This window comes from Papaver somniferum, chromosome 8 (genome assembly GCF_003573695.1).
Source record: "Papaver somniferum cultivar HN1 chromosome 8, ASM357369v1, whole genome shotgun sequence".
Lineage (NCBI taxonomy): Eukaryota > Viridiplantae > Streptophyta > Magnoliopsida > Ranunculales > Papaveraceae > Papaver > Papaver somniferum.
This window is the reverse complement of record NC_039365.1, coordinates 108,452,526-108,469,064: the sequence shown is the minus strand read 5'-3', so window position 1 is coordinate 108,469,064 and position 16,539 is coordinate 108,452,526. Positions and strand designations below refer to the sequence as shown.

Genomic DNA, 16,539 nt, shown 5'->3' with positions numbered 1-16,539 from the left:
TATTCTATTTTTATGGATAATCTGCCAAGGTATATTTATCAGACATTGCAGATATTTGAACGCTTATAGTGTCTTACATTGGGCGATCATTAGGTAAATGTTAAACAAAAGAAGAAAGAAAAAAGAAAGTATCCGGATGTTTAGTTTTGGATCTTGCGGTATTCTTTTTACGGAAGTTGCATTTGAAAAGCTAGATAAAATGAAAAAGGCCGAATGTTGTACCCAATGTGTCGGGCCACATAGCATTAAATTCATTGAAGATGCGGTCTAATTGATCTCAGGACGCCTCCAATTGTAATCTTACAAAGCCAAAATAACGACTTGTAAATTAACACAAATCGATGTCATGTCCAGTTGTCCGACTTATAAAAAAACGAAAAGAGAATTTGATGCAGATTCTTATTACATTATAGACACCAGTTGAGGAGATTCAAGGCAAGTGCATCCCGTTAAATGAAAGCAGTGATTTAGAGACGATATAAGGGTATCACAACAAAAAAAACGGGCCAGCATCAATCAATTAAAAGACTTTTCGGAAATTTGTTTTTGTTATTCCCTTTTCTCATTTACGGCTCATCATCACTATCACTAGTCAATTTATGCAAAATGAAAGTTACACTGATTGGCTTAAAAGATACATGCGTGGGTCCCACTCTTGATCCAGACCCACCAATACTGTTTTTCTTTCTTTATTTCCTGACCAGTAGACCCCACTATGCCGTTTTTCCAGTATCAGAAACCTGTACTTTAATACCAACCTAACACCACCCTAACACCACCTCCCTGGCTCCCCACCGTCCTCTCTCTTTCTCTGTCACTCTCACTCTCACTCTCAAGATCTCTTTCTCTCTCCACTCTTGCAAGATATCATCATACAACCTTATAAGAACTCATGAGTCATGACTACCTCAGTCATGAAATTAACCGATTTCGTCACCGTTCCCTTCTCTTTACCTATCTCTCAGAAAATGAGGCTTACCATGGGTGGAGTTAAGCCTCCTTATACGCTTCCAACAAAGACAAAACTTCCTAAAAGATCTACTGATGCTGTTCCACATCAACTGAAACTAGGTAAGAAATGGAACGAATATCATGGAAGTAATAACTGGGAAGGTCTTCTAGATCCACTCGACGAAAAATTACGTGTAGAAATTCTGCGATATGGAAAGTTTGTGGAATCAACTTACAACTCTTTTGTGTTCGATACATCATCACCATTATACGGTACATGTCAACACCCTAAACATTCTCTTTTCCACCGTTCTGGTCTTCCAGGAACAGGTTATCGTCTAACGAAAAACTTGCATGCAACTTCGGGTATCCAGTTACCACGTTGGGTTGACAAGTTACCAAGCTGGGCTTCAAAACAGTCTAGTTGGATAGGTTATGTTGCTGTTTGTCAAGATAAAGAAGAAATCGCTAGGTTGGGTCGCCGTGACGTCGTTGTTGCATTTAGAGGTACAGCTACTAGTTTGGAATGGCTTGAAAATCTTCGATCAACCCTGACACAGATACCAAATATAGCGTCATCCTCTGATATCTTGCCCTATCATCACAGGCCCATGGTAGAAAGTGGGTTCTTGAGTTTGTACTCTTCATCGGCTCGGAAGTATCAAAGTCTTCAAAACGAAGTGAGGGAGGAAATCTCCAGACTCCTCCAATCATACGGAGATGAGCCATTAAGCATCACCATCGCAGGACACAGTTTAGGTGCGGCTTTGGCTACACTGACGGCATATGATATCACAAAAACGTTCAAACATGCGCCGTCTGTTTCCGTCATCTCCTTCGGCGGACCTCGTGTAGGTAACCCAAGCTTTAGACATGAAGTCGAGAAAAATGGCATCAAAATATTACGGATTGTGAACTCTACCGATATCATCACAAAAGTACCTGGTTTTATCATCAATGATCATGAGGATGGGGAAGAACACAGAGGTATGCACGTGGCAAGCCCAGGTTCCCTTTCCACTTGGCTACAAAAATTCATCGTTGAAAAAACACAGTGGAATTATGCCGACGTAGGTCGTGAACTACGTCTATGTAGTGAAAACTCACCTATCGTCAAACCTAATAAAAATGTTGCCACGTGTCATGAGTTGAATACGTATCTACATTTAGTCAACGGTTTCAGAACATCAACATGTCCGTTAAGGTCAACTGCTAAAAGACTACTAAGTAGATGATTATACGTATCTGCATGCAAATGTACATAAATAGCATAGACATAATGTTTTTCTAAAACTATTATTTCTTTTGTATACTCTGACTGATTCGTGTAATAATCCGCAACCGCAACTGTTCTACTGTACTGGAAAAATGATCCTTTAAAGAAAAATCCTACAATAAGAAATGTGCATGCGGCATGCCGTAAAACGCAAAAGACAAGATCCGCTCAATATCAATATCAAAATCAACATTGGTTAGGCTTAGCTCAAGTGCAAAAGATCCAGATACCCTTCTATGTCATAGCTTAATCCCCTGTATTGTCATTTCAAAACCAGCGAGTTTCGTCAAGGATGTTTGAAAAACCATCACAAATGTTGTCCACGAGCAACGTCTTTCTGTGCCCAGAACACAATGTAATTAGAGAATGATAACACGTCTGGCTTTTGAATTAAATGATTCTTCGTATAACTACATATATCATGTAAATTGTCAGACAGTTTTTATTTTAATATTATCCAAATCTCTAGATTTGTTTCCATTCAGAATTTGTTACCAGTAGAAGTCACAAATGTATCAAGGCGATATCAAACCAGTCAAGAGATCCAGTATTTAGGATTATTTTGTTTCATATGAAACGACACCTCTTAAAATTTGATATCCCTTTATAAATTATGGTAGTAGTGTCCCATCTAAGAATTCATTTCCAACAAGTTGACTATCCTCACCAAAAAAAAAAAAAAAAAAAAAGTGAAATATGAGCAAGTCAAGTTTTACTTTGGGGATTGATTAGATTGATACGTCTAACTGCTAATGATGGTAAATCAAATCTCATTCAACGGATACCATAATCACCTCTTTGCTATGCCAAGAAGGAAAGATGCAGCGGACCCTGCAACCATTCGGCTTAGATACTGAATGCCCTTTGTGTATCAGCTAAATTCAATAAATTGTCCTCCACCGACTGGCTTGGGGTTTACCACCTCGACTTATACTCTGACCGACCGTACCGTGACTTCAAGCGGCTTAGGTCGTCAAATACCTGAAAATGATACGCAGAAAAAAAGAAGTCTAGTTGCAAAATATACTTGAGATGCCTGAAAATGATAGTAAAACTTGAAATGACCCGGAAGCCACGTGTGAAGTCCATATCAAAATCATGATCAACTAAAATATTTTCTCGGGCCTACCTTTTGATTACTACCAGAATTCAAAGTTCCACTTTAATCCGGACTTTGAAGTTTTATATTTCCAGTTTCAACGCTGATCAAATCGTACAGAGTACAGTGTACACCACCAAGTTTCTAAACTGTAAAATGTAAGCAACGGTTAACAAGATTTCCATTTTAGAAAAAAAAATAAAAAAATCAAGTTCATCCTTTCCATCATTTTTTTTCTTCTTTTTTGTTAAACACTTGTAACAATTTCTATATATATCAGGTCTCCCAAGGCGAATGAACGTCAAGTCTTATGAGAAGGAAAGGAAACGAGCATGCGGAACATCGTACCCGAAAGGGGATTTACGAAGCGGCGAAACAAAGTTTGGTTTTAAAGAAAACAATAATTATCTTTGTTTTTCAAAAGTATTACGACCACTTTTCATTTTAGCAGTATTATAAATGACATATTATTTAGGTATAGATGGAATTCATATGGGATTGTTCAAGTCAGATACCAATATGAGCGGGAAGTGTACCAGTCTAAATATCAAAAAAATTATAGTCGATCTTGATAGTTGGATCACCCAATTAATACCCGCCGGTTGGTACCCGCCTTTACGTGCATATTCCGAGCTTATTGCGTCTTCTTTGATTTTTCATTGCTTCAAATTGTTTTAAAAAAAAAGTTATTAGTCGAAATAAAAAGGATATTTTCTGGATCGGGTGGGTTTAAGGAAATTTTCTATGCCTTAAGACTCAAAATTTCCTAAATTAGGTTACCATTCCCTCATTGGACACAGTCTCCTATATGCATATTGTAAAGCCCCGATCACCGTCCTCCTGATTTCACCTACCTAAGAAGATATTATACAATTAAATGACATAAATACCCTTTACGATGATGATGACCACTAAATGTAGACAAATTAGGCGCCGTCTCTGAGTTTGCGGGCTCCTGCAAGTCTGCAGCAAATAAAAAGTGAAAAGTACACAAATGAACTAGAACTTAAAAAGGGTACACATATTCCACATGGCAGCACACGTCAACAGCACCCATACGGTGGACCTTGTGGTGGCACGTGAGATCTGGAATATGAATGGGAAGTTGCCTACCAAAAGTGGATTGTACTTGAAATAGCCAAAGTTGGTGATTTCCAGTATGCTATAAAGAAAGAACGCATGATCTTATTAGCACCTATAATTTTGATTTGCTTTTCTAGGTCGGTCATTTGTACGTATAGAATCAGTAGATATAGAAGATATAATCACAAGTGTTAACTAAAAAGCGGGCAGCCGCAGCATGCAGAACCGATCATGGCTGAGAATGATTTTATCTTGTTCTTGATAAGCCGTGTAAAAGTTTTCATATTGGCTCTTGGATTTCCTCTAAACAAGTGGGCACCACTCAACAAATGAAAAACAGCAGGGGGTGACGTAATTCCAAATATCCAACAACATTAGGCTACTGAAACCCTGAAATGAAGTGCACATGGTGGACAAAAATATATTAAATTAATCAACTAAGAAACTTCACAGTGAAGGAAGATTGGAAAACACCCCAACAGACTAATGTGTTTATTGAGTGTTTTTGTTTTGACAAGTACACAAACAAACTGAACTTTGCAGTTTATGTTACCAATCAAAACAAAACAAGCAGGGAACAAAGAAACAACTTCAGACGCAGCACACAAATCTAGCTTGAATGCACCTCCATGTAGTTATATATTTTAGTTCATCTATAAAAATATGGTGAGTCAATCAGTCAAATGTGTTCTGTGGTTCTATAAATTGAAGTTCTCCTGGATCAAGATCCACAACTACTACACTGTTCATCTGCTACTAGATAAATGTTGAGATGCCGAAACAAGAAAACTGCTAGAAGACTAGAGAGTAAATTTATGTAGAAAGGACACACCAACACGGATTGAAAAAACGCCTGCCCAGAAAACACATATTACTAGTTCCTTCAACAGTCAGGTAAGCTCTCTGTAGGTAATCTGAATAAAATTCTTCCTATATATATATATGCAGTCATCTGTCTATATGTTTTATTTTGAATGAGAACATCTTATAATGATTTATTGAAATATTTACCAGTACTTGTTTGAACCAAAGAAGTAAGAACCTTCGTATTTAGATTTTCAGTAGCTGCATACGAGTCCTGGAGATGCTTTAACCTGCACAGTGTAGATACCACCTCTGAAGCATATTATTTAAAAAGAAAACAACAGAAAGAAACATAAAATAAGTTAAGCAATACTCATTGAGGGGGGGGGGGGGAACAATGGAGCGAAAACATTAACACATTGATCTAAGAAATTTACAGATTACTAGTAAGACTAAGATTCTGTACACAGGTTTTTGAAACAGAAAACAAAAAAGTGTGACGTTCACAATATTAATTTTAGATTGCAAGATTCTCTGAGTAATGAATCTAAAAACCTAAGTTTCCAGCAAAATCCAACTCCTGTTACAGATCGAAAATAAATAAATCCAGTTTGATACACTGTCTTAAGCTCACTAATAGGCGCCACAATCAATGAGTAATCCATTTCGTTTCGTTAGTAGGAACATTATCCCCTTGTATCTATGGTAGAAAATTCCATCATTTTCTAGCTAACTCCCGTAAGAGCTTAACATGCCGCTTACAGTACTGCTATATTACCAATTCTTCTGTCTACTCAACCAATAGTGGTTAGTTGCCACACTAATTATTGTCCTGGTATGAGCTTTCCATTCTATAACTAAGCAAACAGAGTATTCATCTTTCTCTAGGGACACTCCATTTTTATCACTAACCTGTAGGAGGAGATAATGAACGTTCGAGATAATTGTCCAGGTAAAAGGAATCCACAACTTAAGTAGCTTTCCGACAAAGTCCTAATCCTGTTTTGTTACCTTGTCTTTACCCCTGATGTCTCTGTGAAAAAGAGATGATAGCCGCAGATCTACACAATGACTTCAGCATAATTAAGCAGGAGTATATAGGTTGGTGTCTGCATAATTTGGTGATTCGCAAGTTCCAGCACATACGAAAGCATACATCTCAGATTTGTAAATGGATAGCAAATATATCACTTTCAGACATATTAAACACCTTCTTACTATTATCACTTTATAACGGTCTTTTTTCTTTCTTTCTTTTTTGACAAAGGGAAAACTTCATTCGTAACTGCAAATATTACGTATGACAAGTTAACTGAACACTAGGAAGTCAGGTACTAGATTAAGCCACCACCTTTTCTGATCTAGCTGTTGAGATTTCACCTGTTTAGCAAGTAAATCTGCAGTTTCGTTGCACACTCTTGGTACATATTTGCAAGAGCACCATTAGCCAAACACTACCACTTGGCAAATGGTAAACCCTGCCATGGAGGAGAAGTAGAGATACCATTCAAAAACTCAAAGACGTTTTTGTTCTCTGTTTCAAACACTAACATTTGCTAACTCTGTTGATGAGCTAGTTGAGATGTTAAGTCTAAATAGAAATGGAATCGAATGTTCCAAATAAGTTGCAAATATGAATGAAGTTTAAAACAGACTGGTCTGAGTCTAATCACCATAAAAATAAAAACATCCCCAAGCCCCATGGAAAATTTCTTAAAAGCAAATACGAAAGTTGCATATATACACGTATAGCTGTTTTTATTAATTTAGAATGAGGTCTGAAACAGCCATGCAAATAAGGTCCCTGTGCCAATAACGTGGAGGACATGCTAAACGAAAATTAAGAGACTGCACTGATCGCGATCTCACCCATATAGGTTTCACTGCCCTTCAACGAAATGTAACATAAATCAGCAAATTGATTGAATTTCTTGCTTGAAGGTACTGATTGTCGAATTTGGAAGCAGTACTGCTGTTCCCCAAAATGCATACCACATTGCTGTCTCCAGTGTTCATCCAAACAGTGCTATGTTCTGTTCTTGTTGGTTCAGAATTCCTAAAGCTAAAGGACCTGATGTCTGAATCTGAAGCACGGCTTGCGAATTCATGTATGCAAGACGTGTCTGGTTAATCACCGAGAATCCAGCATCCCTTTTATAGGGTTCTTCTTCATACTCATACGGACGCTTGCCATGGCAACGGAACTACCTCAGAAACACACAAATCAGCCTTGTTCCTCGTTACCGACCCATGAGGACAGTAAGACCCTGAATCCAGTCGCGTACTGTTTAATACATACACACTTGCCTAATTGGGAAATGAGTGATGTTAATCCAACATTGCCTAAGAGAGCATATAGAGTTTAGGCTATAAACATGTACATCTCTTCAATAGTACTAATAAATTGCTACTAAATGACGGTTTATGTTGCCTAAGTTGAGTTCCCGAACAAAGGGTTAGACAAGAGGGTGATGATAATAGATTTAGAGTAGCTAGCCTCTATGGCTGCGAGAATTAGAACATATGAGACCTCTCTGGTTGGGACGACATGACATCAGTCGTGCGTTAAGAACATGGATATGTAGATTCAGCTTGGGTTAAGCTCACACCTCTTCCAGATAGCTTTTATTATGAGTTTACTTAGTGTGTTTATCCACCTTATTGTTGACTTGCTGAAGCGGATCCTCGCGGTAGATGTTCAACTGAACCTTTTAGGCAAGCTAAAGTTAGGGATAGGATGTTGGAGATTTCCTGAAAAATCACAGTTTACATTATGTTCGGTCGTTCAAGAGGGGTCGTCTATCGGAGGCAGATTCCTAGGTGGATGGGTGTGGATGCACCACCACTTGATGTTTGACCTGTTAGTGTGATGAATTTGAATTCAAATTCCTAACAGGCTCATATAGAACAGACGTCACTGATCAACAAATATCTTAAAGAGGCATGTAACCTTATCATCAAGACACAACAAGCTTTCGAGATTTCCGTAATAAAATGACTCCTGTTATACGAGTAATCACAACTCGCCACAATCTCCTATGTAGTTTAGGAAAACTCAATGCGATACTTTTTACATTACAACAGAGGTTATCTTATATCTGGTCTACCTGTAAGCTGAGCCCTAAAGCAAGATCACGTTTAAAGAGAAGAAGGAAAAAAAAATGTGTGCAGTACTTGCAAAGGTGTAAAATTCAATAATCAAATCATGTGGGGCAAAGCAGTTTTGTGGAGGCAGTGGCACTCCATGCTCCCACTCAAATTCCTATAACATAAAACAAGCCCTATATATTAAGCCTCTAAACTAGTAGCTTATATAATTATCCCTGTTAGTTTAGCCACCCATGTACAGCATTATTAGGCTGTTTTTAATACAGCCTAAAAACAACTCTTCTAAAATATGGTGTGATCTTCACTAACCATCTTAACCATGTTAAACTTGTTGTACACATTGTAGCCTCTTTAGAATTTTATAGCCCTAATATCCACGGGTGTCTTAAAAACTTGTTTCCAGCGTTATGTACATATTTTTAGCCCTGCCCTGCATGACATGACATGATGACGAATGATTGTATGTTATAAAAGTTCATGGGCCTAACCTCGAAAACCAGCTTGCAGTGTGAGGACTGTCTAACATGTATGCACTTCACAAATCCGGGAGATCTAGGTACTATGGGACTATATATACTCAACACCATCCACCCGGAGCTGGGGGCAAACACGGTTCTTACTTGATCACACAGAAACAAACAATACCCTTATTGGGTCAAACTATTCCTCAACGGGCCAAAAAAATATCCACACACCATTCAAACACCTGCTCTGATACCATGTTAAAGTCTACGAGCCTAACTAACCTCGGAAAACGACTTGCGGGGTTAGGGTTGGCCAAAGCGACGTGGACAACCCTAATAGGAGTTAGGTTTCCATATGCTGGTGCTATCATTTATACTCATTTGGCAGGCATAAATGCTTGCATCGATCGAATTGTCTTTACTCTTTCTTTGCCTTATTCGATGAATCTTCCATGATTTTATTGCTCTTTTTATCTTATTTCATGATCTTTGAACCGATTAATTATATGATTTCCACGAAAATGTTTATCTTTTTGAATTTGACCTTTTAGTTTCTTTCTTTTGCAGGTAGGGTGATATCAGCGTCACTCTAAAATCTATACCAAAATCCTAAGAGTATTTTTAGTAGGCATACAACTAACTTTGCAGGTAGGGTGATATCAGCGTCACTCTGGAATCTACACCAGAACCCTAAGTGTATTTTTAGTATTTGGCATACAACTAACTCCACGCTCAATCTCTTTCAATAGTATGTGACATGACCTTCTTTGTTCATGTAGCTACTCTCGGTCAAAATACTTTTTTCCCTTCTGGGATCGGCCTATCTTTTCAGTTATTTGTGATCAGTTTTTATGTTAGAGATACCCATACAATTTAGAATTTTCGAACTCGTTTGTCCTATGAGAATGGCGTTAAATGCTACTCATTTTCTAAATTGGATCCATGTAACATTTCTGGACACACCCGATTACACACCATTGAGTTTAGCAAGTGAATTTAACGCATGCGGTAAATATTTCGGGATTTTCTTTGTCTCTACCTCTTATGTGTTGCTTCAATAGTGTTGTTTCCAGATACCCGTCTATGTATTTAAATGTTAGGCTTTTAAACCATTATAGCATGTATCTTGCTTGGTCCCATTTCTCTACATCTATTTACCTCGAGTAGAATTTCGTATCTTACTTTATTAACTTCATTCATCCATCCTCTTTCAATAGGCAGTGTTACTTCAACCTTTATTTTCTGTGGGTGTCTGTGTCTAAGTCCATCTCGACTTCCCCGTAGAAGCATTAACTTAAGCCATGCGAGCTAACCTTCAAATTCTTAACTCCCTTAGGCCTGTGATGATTTTAAACTACCCATGTTAAAACCTAATTTGGATATACCTATTTATCCATCATCAAGTTTTCAAAGTAATACGATACCTGGGGTTTTTCTTTGTCTCTACATCTTATGTGTTGCATTCATTAATGTTTTTTCCTGATACACATCTCCCAGTTTGAATGTTAGGCCTTTAAACCATTATGCCACATATCTTGCTTGGTTCTATTTCTCTACATCAATCTACTTTAAGCAGAATTTCACTCACTGCTTCACTAACTTCATCCATCAATCTTCATTGAATAAGCAATGCTACTTCAACCTTCTATTGTCTCGACGTCTAAGTCCACCTTGACTTCACTGTATAAGCATTAAGTGAAGCAATACGACCTAACTTTCAAATTCTTTACTCTCTCAGGCCAAAGGTAATTTTAAGCAGGTTCATCTTTAAGTCATAAGCCCATACAATGCAACACTTGTTTTCCTGTTTTTGTAAATCGCCAAAGTACTATCAATGTTTGAATACCTGAAGTTCACTTCTACATCAGAAATTCTAAAACCTCGAAAAAACGGTTGAATTCTCTCCTTATCAGAAAAGAAAAATTGCTTCTACCTAAGATTTAAGCATGTGGAAGATTTTTTTGCTACCCCAAGCCTTGGTTGATCAATGTAGATGTTTCATCTATCGTGCAAATCCTCTTCGATGGTGAGCATGTCACTATGGAAAAAGAATTCAGCAGGTTTCTCCTGAGCATCCATATGAAAGGAAAATCCAATGGATAATATAACGAATGAAGCTCCCGATGAGATTGTAAGACCAGCTGGCAATATTAATCTACATATATCCTTATGTTGAGACTATTAGTCCCATATTGTCTGGGTTATCTAAGATCCTGCGGTTTATAATTCTTAGGGCTTCTCCACTCATTGCCAATTGGTTTTGAGTTGGATGCCCATATTCTAACATGATGTCAGAGTAGGCTATATTTTTGTCGCTGTCATCGACCGCACCTTTACTCCACGTCACCTGATTTATTCTCCACGTGTTAAATCCAACGAGGCTACACGTGAGAGGGCGTGTTTAGACTATTAGTCTCACATTGTCTGCCTTATTTAAGGTCCTGCGGTTTATAATCCTTAGCGCCTCTCCACTCATTGTCAATTGGTTTTGAGTTGGATGCCCATATTCTAACACTTTATGTTAGAGATTGCTATGATAATACAACCAATGAAGCTTTCAGAGAGATTGTAAGACCAACTGGAAAGATGTTAATCTACAAGGATCCTTATGGCAGAGATTAGACGAAGAAAATGTGGAAGTTACGGTTGAGATTAAGGTTACCAAGAGTCTCCCTACCGCTATTATCATTTTGTTGAGTGTGTTCAATTGGGATTAAGTTCGCATACACTCTATCCTTCTTGCCTTTGCCTATTCTGTCGTGCGTACCATAACCTCAAAAAGAAGGGACTATGTTGCTTATTCTAACCTTTAACTTGCACGCTTATGGTCTTTGCAACTTACACCTCAAGCTTTGCCACTTTCCAAACTACAAAGGCGAGTACTCCAACTATCCCCACTACCAGAAACAATCCATTAGCATGTCTTTGTTTCTCATAAGGAGGCCCAACTATAGTCCAGAAGATCCATTATTTCTTTCAAGCCTTGTTAATTTGATGAATAAGGTAACTTCCAACTAAAACTTTTCTTGCCAAATCATACCCCTAACCCTCCTTTCTTGTTGAGAAAAAATACTTCATATAGCATCAAACCCATAACATTGGTGAATATTCTTTCACCCCGCTAGGGTCATTACTTTCTTACAATCTAATCCCATTTATTTTATCACTCCAGATTACCATGATCCGGATTTGGCTCATCCACCTGGATTTGGCCTTATCATATCTTACCCATCAAAGATTATGTTGATTCTACTAATTTTGGTTACTGCTGGCAGCTGATCTAGGAATGAGGCTAACCATCAACCTTCTTTTTCCCAGCTGTCTGTCCTCTTAGAGGTGGTCCGAAAGAAGTTTATAACATGACGATTTCGGACTATAGGTTTCATGCTACGCGAGTTCAAACTTACTTGATCTATTCAATTGTAATTACCTATGGATTATTGCAACAATTTAAGACCCTCTCCTGCAATGGGGTAATATGCAAACTCTTCCAATCTTCCAAGATGTTTTTTGACTTACATATCCTTATTTATGTTGTATGAGATATTGTATTGAGAATAAGATAGAGAGTAACGACAGACAAATACATAAGATTTTATAAAAGCCATGTAATTTCTTAGTCAAAGAAATTCCATCATCTCCGCCTATATATTGGGAATGACAGGAGTACAAAAATTAAAATTTAATGTTTAGTTTATACCACCCAAGATGGTCTAAATTATTAGATGTATTGAATATATATAAAACATCCATATATTTGAATATATAAAAAATATTCCTGACACCAGGTCTAAAATTTTATATGTGAATGCCTTAGTTGAATTTTCATTTATGACGATTTGGTATGTGTCAAACATAAGACACTTTATTAAGGATGTAATTTTTTTCGTAATGAGGATTATATTTTAAAAGTTTTTTACATGGTTTAGAAGTTTTTACATGGGATAAAGTGAAAAACTGCCTCTCTAAAGTTTTAGAAGTTAAAAAGTGTCATATCACAGTTATATTTGTTATTTTAATAAGTTAAGAGGAGATTTAACATGGATCCAAGACCCCGCCATTGGATATGAAATATTAGGCAAAAAAAAAATAGTAAATAAATCAAAATCACATTTGTCACCAAAAATATGCATCATACATGCAAATACTCGCCATTGAATATGAAATATTAGGTAAAAGAAAATAGCAAATAAATCAAAATCATATTTGTCACCAAAAACAAGCATCATACATGCAAATACTTGAAATTATCCTGGTTCTAAGCCAATATTATATCAAAATTTAGAATTATCTCCGGATACGAAATTAGACAGGTTCATGCTGAATTAGTAGTATCTTATTTCTTCTCCTTCCTATATATATATATATATAAGAGTAGGACCGTTGACATGATTATAAAGACATAATGTTAACATATATGTGTGTATATATATATATATTCATGTGTTTCTTTTCTCATCAACTCTCCCATTCAACTTTTGTGTTTCTTTTCTCACTACCATACGAAAACGGACATTTCAAATGTACAAGAGGAGAACATCTACTCTGAATGATTTCTTTCACGCAACATTTGGATTGGTATGGTTTTGCCATCCACTCCCAAAGCTTTGAAAATATGAGTTGGATACAAAAGTCAGCCGGGGGCACATCAAACGCACACAGCCAAAGAGAGAAGAGAAGCTAGTGTGATAAGGCTGCACTAAGAAATCATAGAATATTTATCTTCCTAGTAGTTGTTTTTGTTGTACACGCATGGTTTAGTCTCCCAATCATTCCAATCGACTATTTAATTCTAGCCTTCTACAGGCATTTATATAAGACAAAAAACATGTAGCACTAGTCAGATAAGGACCAAGGAGTACATGCATTGATGACAAGTGAAATTATTTTTCTGACTGAGTTATAAAGATGGTAGAATATACTAGAGTCCCAATGCAGTTGGTCAGCTTGGAGAGAGACATAGATATTTTTACAAAAATATCAACACAAGATCGATCTAGTGTGTCATGTAGTAGTATTTTATGTATAGTACTGCTGAACAGATCAAGAATAATGATATAGAAAGAGTTTAACCATCTACAGATTTGATGATCAAATCATCGTTATTATGCAATTAGATAGCTAGCTATCTATGGAGACAAGCATGAAACATGTAGACATATTAATATGGTGAAATTGAACAAATCAATTAGTCATAATTAACACGGGCATTGAGGACCAAACAGAAACTAGTATACATAAACCCTAGGAAATCACTCATCCAGTGCATATACAGGGATGAGAGCAAACAGCTTAGTCTTAAGCAACATAATTAAAGAGATCATTATTAAGCTCAAAAAAATCAAGCCTTAAAACAAAAAATTAACTTGAAATCTTGAGAGAGAGGATGGTATATAGTACCTAGCTAGCTAGAGAGGTAGAGGGAAATCAGATCTCATGAGCAGCAGCCGCAAGTAACTTTGTTAATTTGTTTCTGTTGCATATGTCGATGTAGAAATGGATAGGGATCTGAAAATAGAGAGTAATATGTTTCTTTTTGCTCTGATTGGTAAATAAACTGATTGCTGGTTTTTACACGTTGCACTCCTATTCAGTCGCCACGTATTTCATCTTTAAATACTGTGTGCTATTTACTCCAAAGCTCATTATATTAATCGTCCAATCAACACTAACAGAGTGCTAATACAAAAAAGAAGAAAATAACACTAAGAGCAACCACAGTCATGACCAAATTTGGGGACTATACCCAAATTTGGTCCCAAATTCAGCCGCAGTGGTACTGACTAAAACCATATTTAGTCCAGTTAATTAGGGTTTGCGACCAAATGTGGTCGCCAACCCAGACTAAAATGATTAATAGTGGGACGGAAGTATAGTGGGCGTATGATTTCAGACAGAAGTATAGTGGACGCTCCACATCGGGCGTACGTATAAATAACGTATGATAATGGGGCGGATGTATATAGAGCGTTTGAGTTAGGCGTTATTATAAACACCGCCGGGCCATACGTAGATAAAACCTACGCCCCATAGCAGACGCAGTTATTAAAAACGCCTGGTTTGGACGCAGTTACTAAAAGCGCCTGGTCCGGGCGCATGTATTATGACCGTATGCGGGAGACGGACGTATTATTAACGTCTGTTGGTATTGCTGGTCCGTTGTTACTTGATGGGAGAGAATATTCAGTACCAATGGCTACTATTGAAGGTTGTTTGATTGCTAGTACAAACCGTGGGTGTAAAGCGATTTACGTTTCTGGGGGTGCTACTAGTGTTCTGTTACAAACTTGACTGGTTCTGCCATTGCATCTACGCCTGAACTAGACGCACAATCCATCTACGCCTGAACTAGACGCACTTTCTATGTTCGCCCAACACAGACGCACCTTCCATATCCGCCCTACCCAGACGCACCTTCTATGTCCGCCCGAGTCATACGCACTTTCTATCTCCGTATGTATCAGACGCACATAACTTCTCCGTCCCAGTAGACGCACTTTCCATCGCCGTCCCATGTTAGGCGTGAACTATACCTACGCCTCAATCAGGCGCACGTAATAACTCCGTTTCATTCAGACGCATATTTTAAAGAACGCTCGGTCAAGAAACGTGAGTATAAGTTCCGTCTGCACCAAGCGTTCGTATAAGTTACGCTTCACCAAATTTTGGTCGTCCCCCATTGCGCTTGAACACCCAGAATACCAAATTTTTTTGGCTTTTAGTCTGGCTTTTGGTATTTGGTCCGTCTCATGACTGTGGTTGCTCTAAGAGAGCCATCTCCATCAAGCGGAGTGACATATTACAACTGTCGCATTTGTTTCTCGAGAAAAACCAAGTTGCATACACGGGCGGAGCTAGAATTTACAAGCGGGTGCAAAAATCTTCCTTGGGCGACAAAATTATTTTAGGGGTGTATATAGCATTGTATTTTCAATTGGGCCTAAAAAAGGCTTTTGAGGTAGCTGGGCAGAGGTGCAAGTGCACACCCTTGCACTACTCTAGCTCCGTCCCTGGTTGCATAACTATGGGATACCAAATTCTATGGGTTATCAAAATTAATATCCTCTACTTCTCACTAAACGGGCCACCTTTAGTATTTACATATAGAAAAATAAACCAACAGGGGCTCCAAGGATTTGGTTTTGAGGGCTCTTATGGATTCAATTATCCTAAATATAGATGCGGGGTGATCTAATTTATTATTAAAAGTACAAAAATATCCTTTAATAACCAACATAGTTACCAAACCTATATCTAATTAAATCAAAAACTAAAACCTAAAATAAACAAACAAACAAAATAAAGTCTTCTTCTTCTCTTCTATCGCCTCTTCTTCCATATTTTTTTTGTCTTTAACGACGATTAATTATCGATTCTCCAGTAATAATTTTAATTGGGTAAGAATCGAAAACCCAACCTTTTTTTATTGCTTTTGATCCCATGAATAAGTTAGATTTAATTAAATTAGAGATTGTAAAATAAGTTCCAGAACTGAATACGGTTGGGAAAATATTGATTTCCTCACCGTATAAATTTTCTACGGTTGGGAAAATATGAACTCATACAATGTTTACGGTTAGGTTTCTAACCGTAAGTTACCTTGACTTCGTATACGGTTGGGAAAATATGAACTCCCAGCCGTATATAAAATATACGGTTAGGTTTTCTAACCATAACTTCAATTTTCAAAAAAAAAAAAAAATCCGAATTTTTGATTTTAATTTTCAAATATTAACTATAAGTCATATGATTAG

The 16,539-nt window shown here is 37.3% G+C and overlaps 1 protein-coding gene and 1 long non-coding RNA gene across 2 annotated transcripts; one reads left to right on the top strand and one right to left on the bottom strand.

The window, feature by feature from the left end:
• The first annotated feature begins 829 nt into the window (after positions 1 to 829).
• On the top strand, positions 830 to 2,527 carry LOC113302528 (phospholipase A(1) DAD1, chloroplastic-like). Its single transcript, XM_026551447.1, has one exon. It carries the CDS (start codon positions 900 to 902, stop codon positions 2,184 to 2,186), a length of 1,287 nt encoding a protein of 428 aa, XP_026407232.1. The 5' UTR covers positions 830 to 899; the 3' UTR covers positions 2,187 to 2,527.
• Positions 2,528 to 2,715: 188 nt separating this feature from the next.
• Positions 2,716 to 14,292, bottom strand: LOC113302529. Its single transcript, XR_003336935.1, has 4 exons — positions 14,186 to 14,292; positions 3,863 to 5,503; positions 3,357 to 3,475; positions 2,716 to 3,208 (listed from the first exon to the last, which is right to left on the bottom strand). It is a non-coding gene; the product is annotated as an uncharacterized LOC113302529 (long non-coding RNA).
• Between the last annotated feature and the right edge of the window lie 2,247 nt (positions 14,293 to 16,539).

Bases quoted from the DNA above. Each gene is read 5' to 3' on its own strand.
- LOC113302528 (XM_026551447.1), top strand. From the start codon at position 900: ATGACTACCTCAGTCATGAAATTAACCGATTTCGTCACCGTTCCCTTC.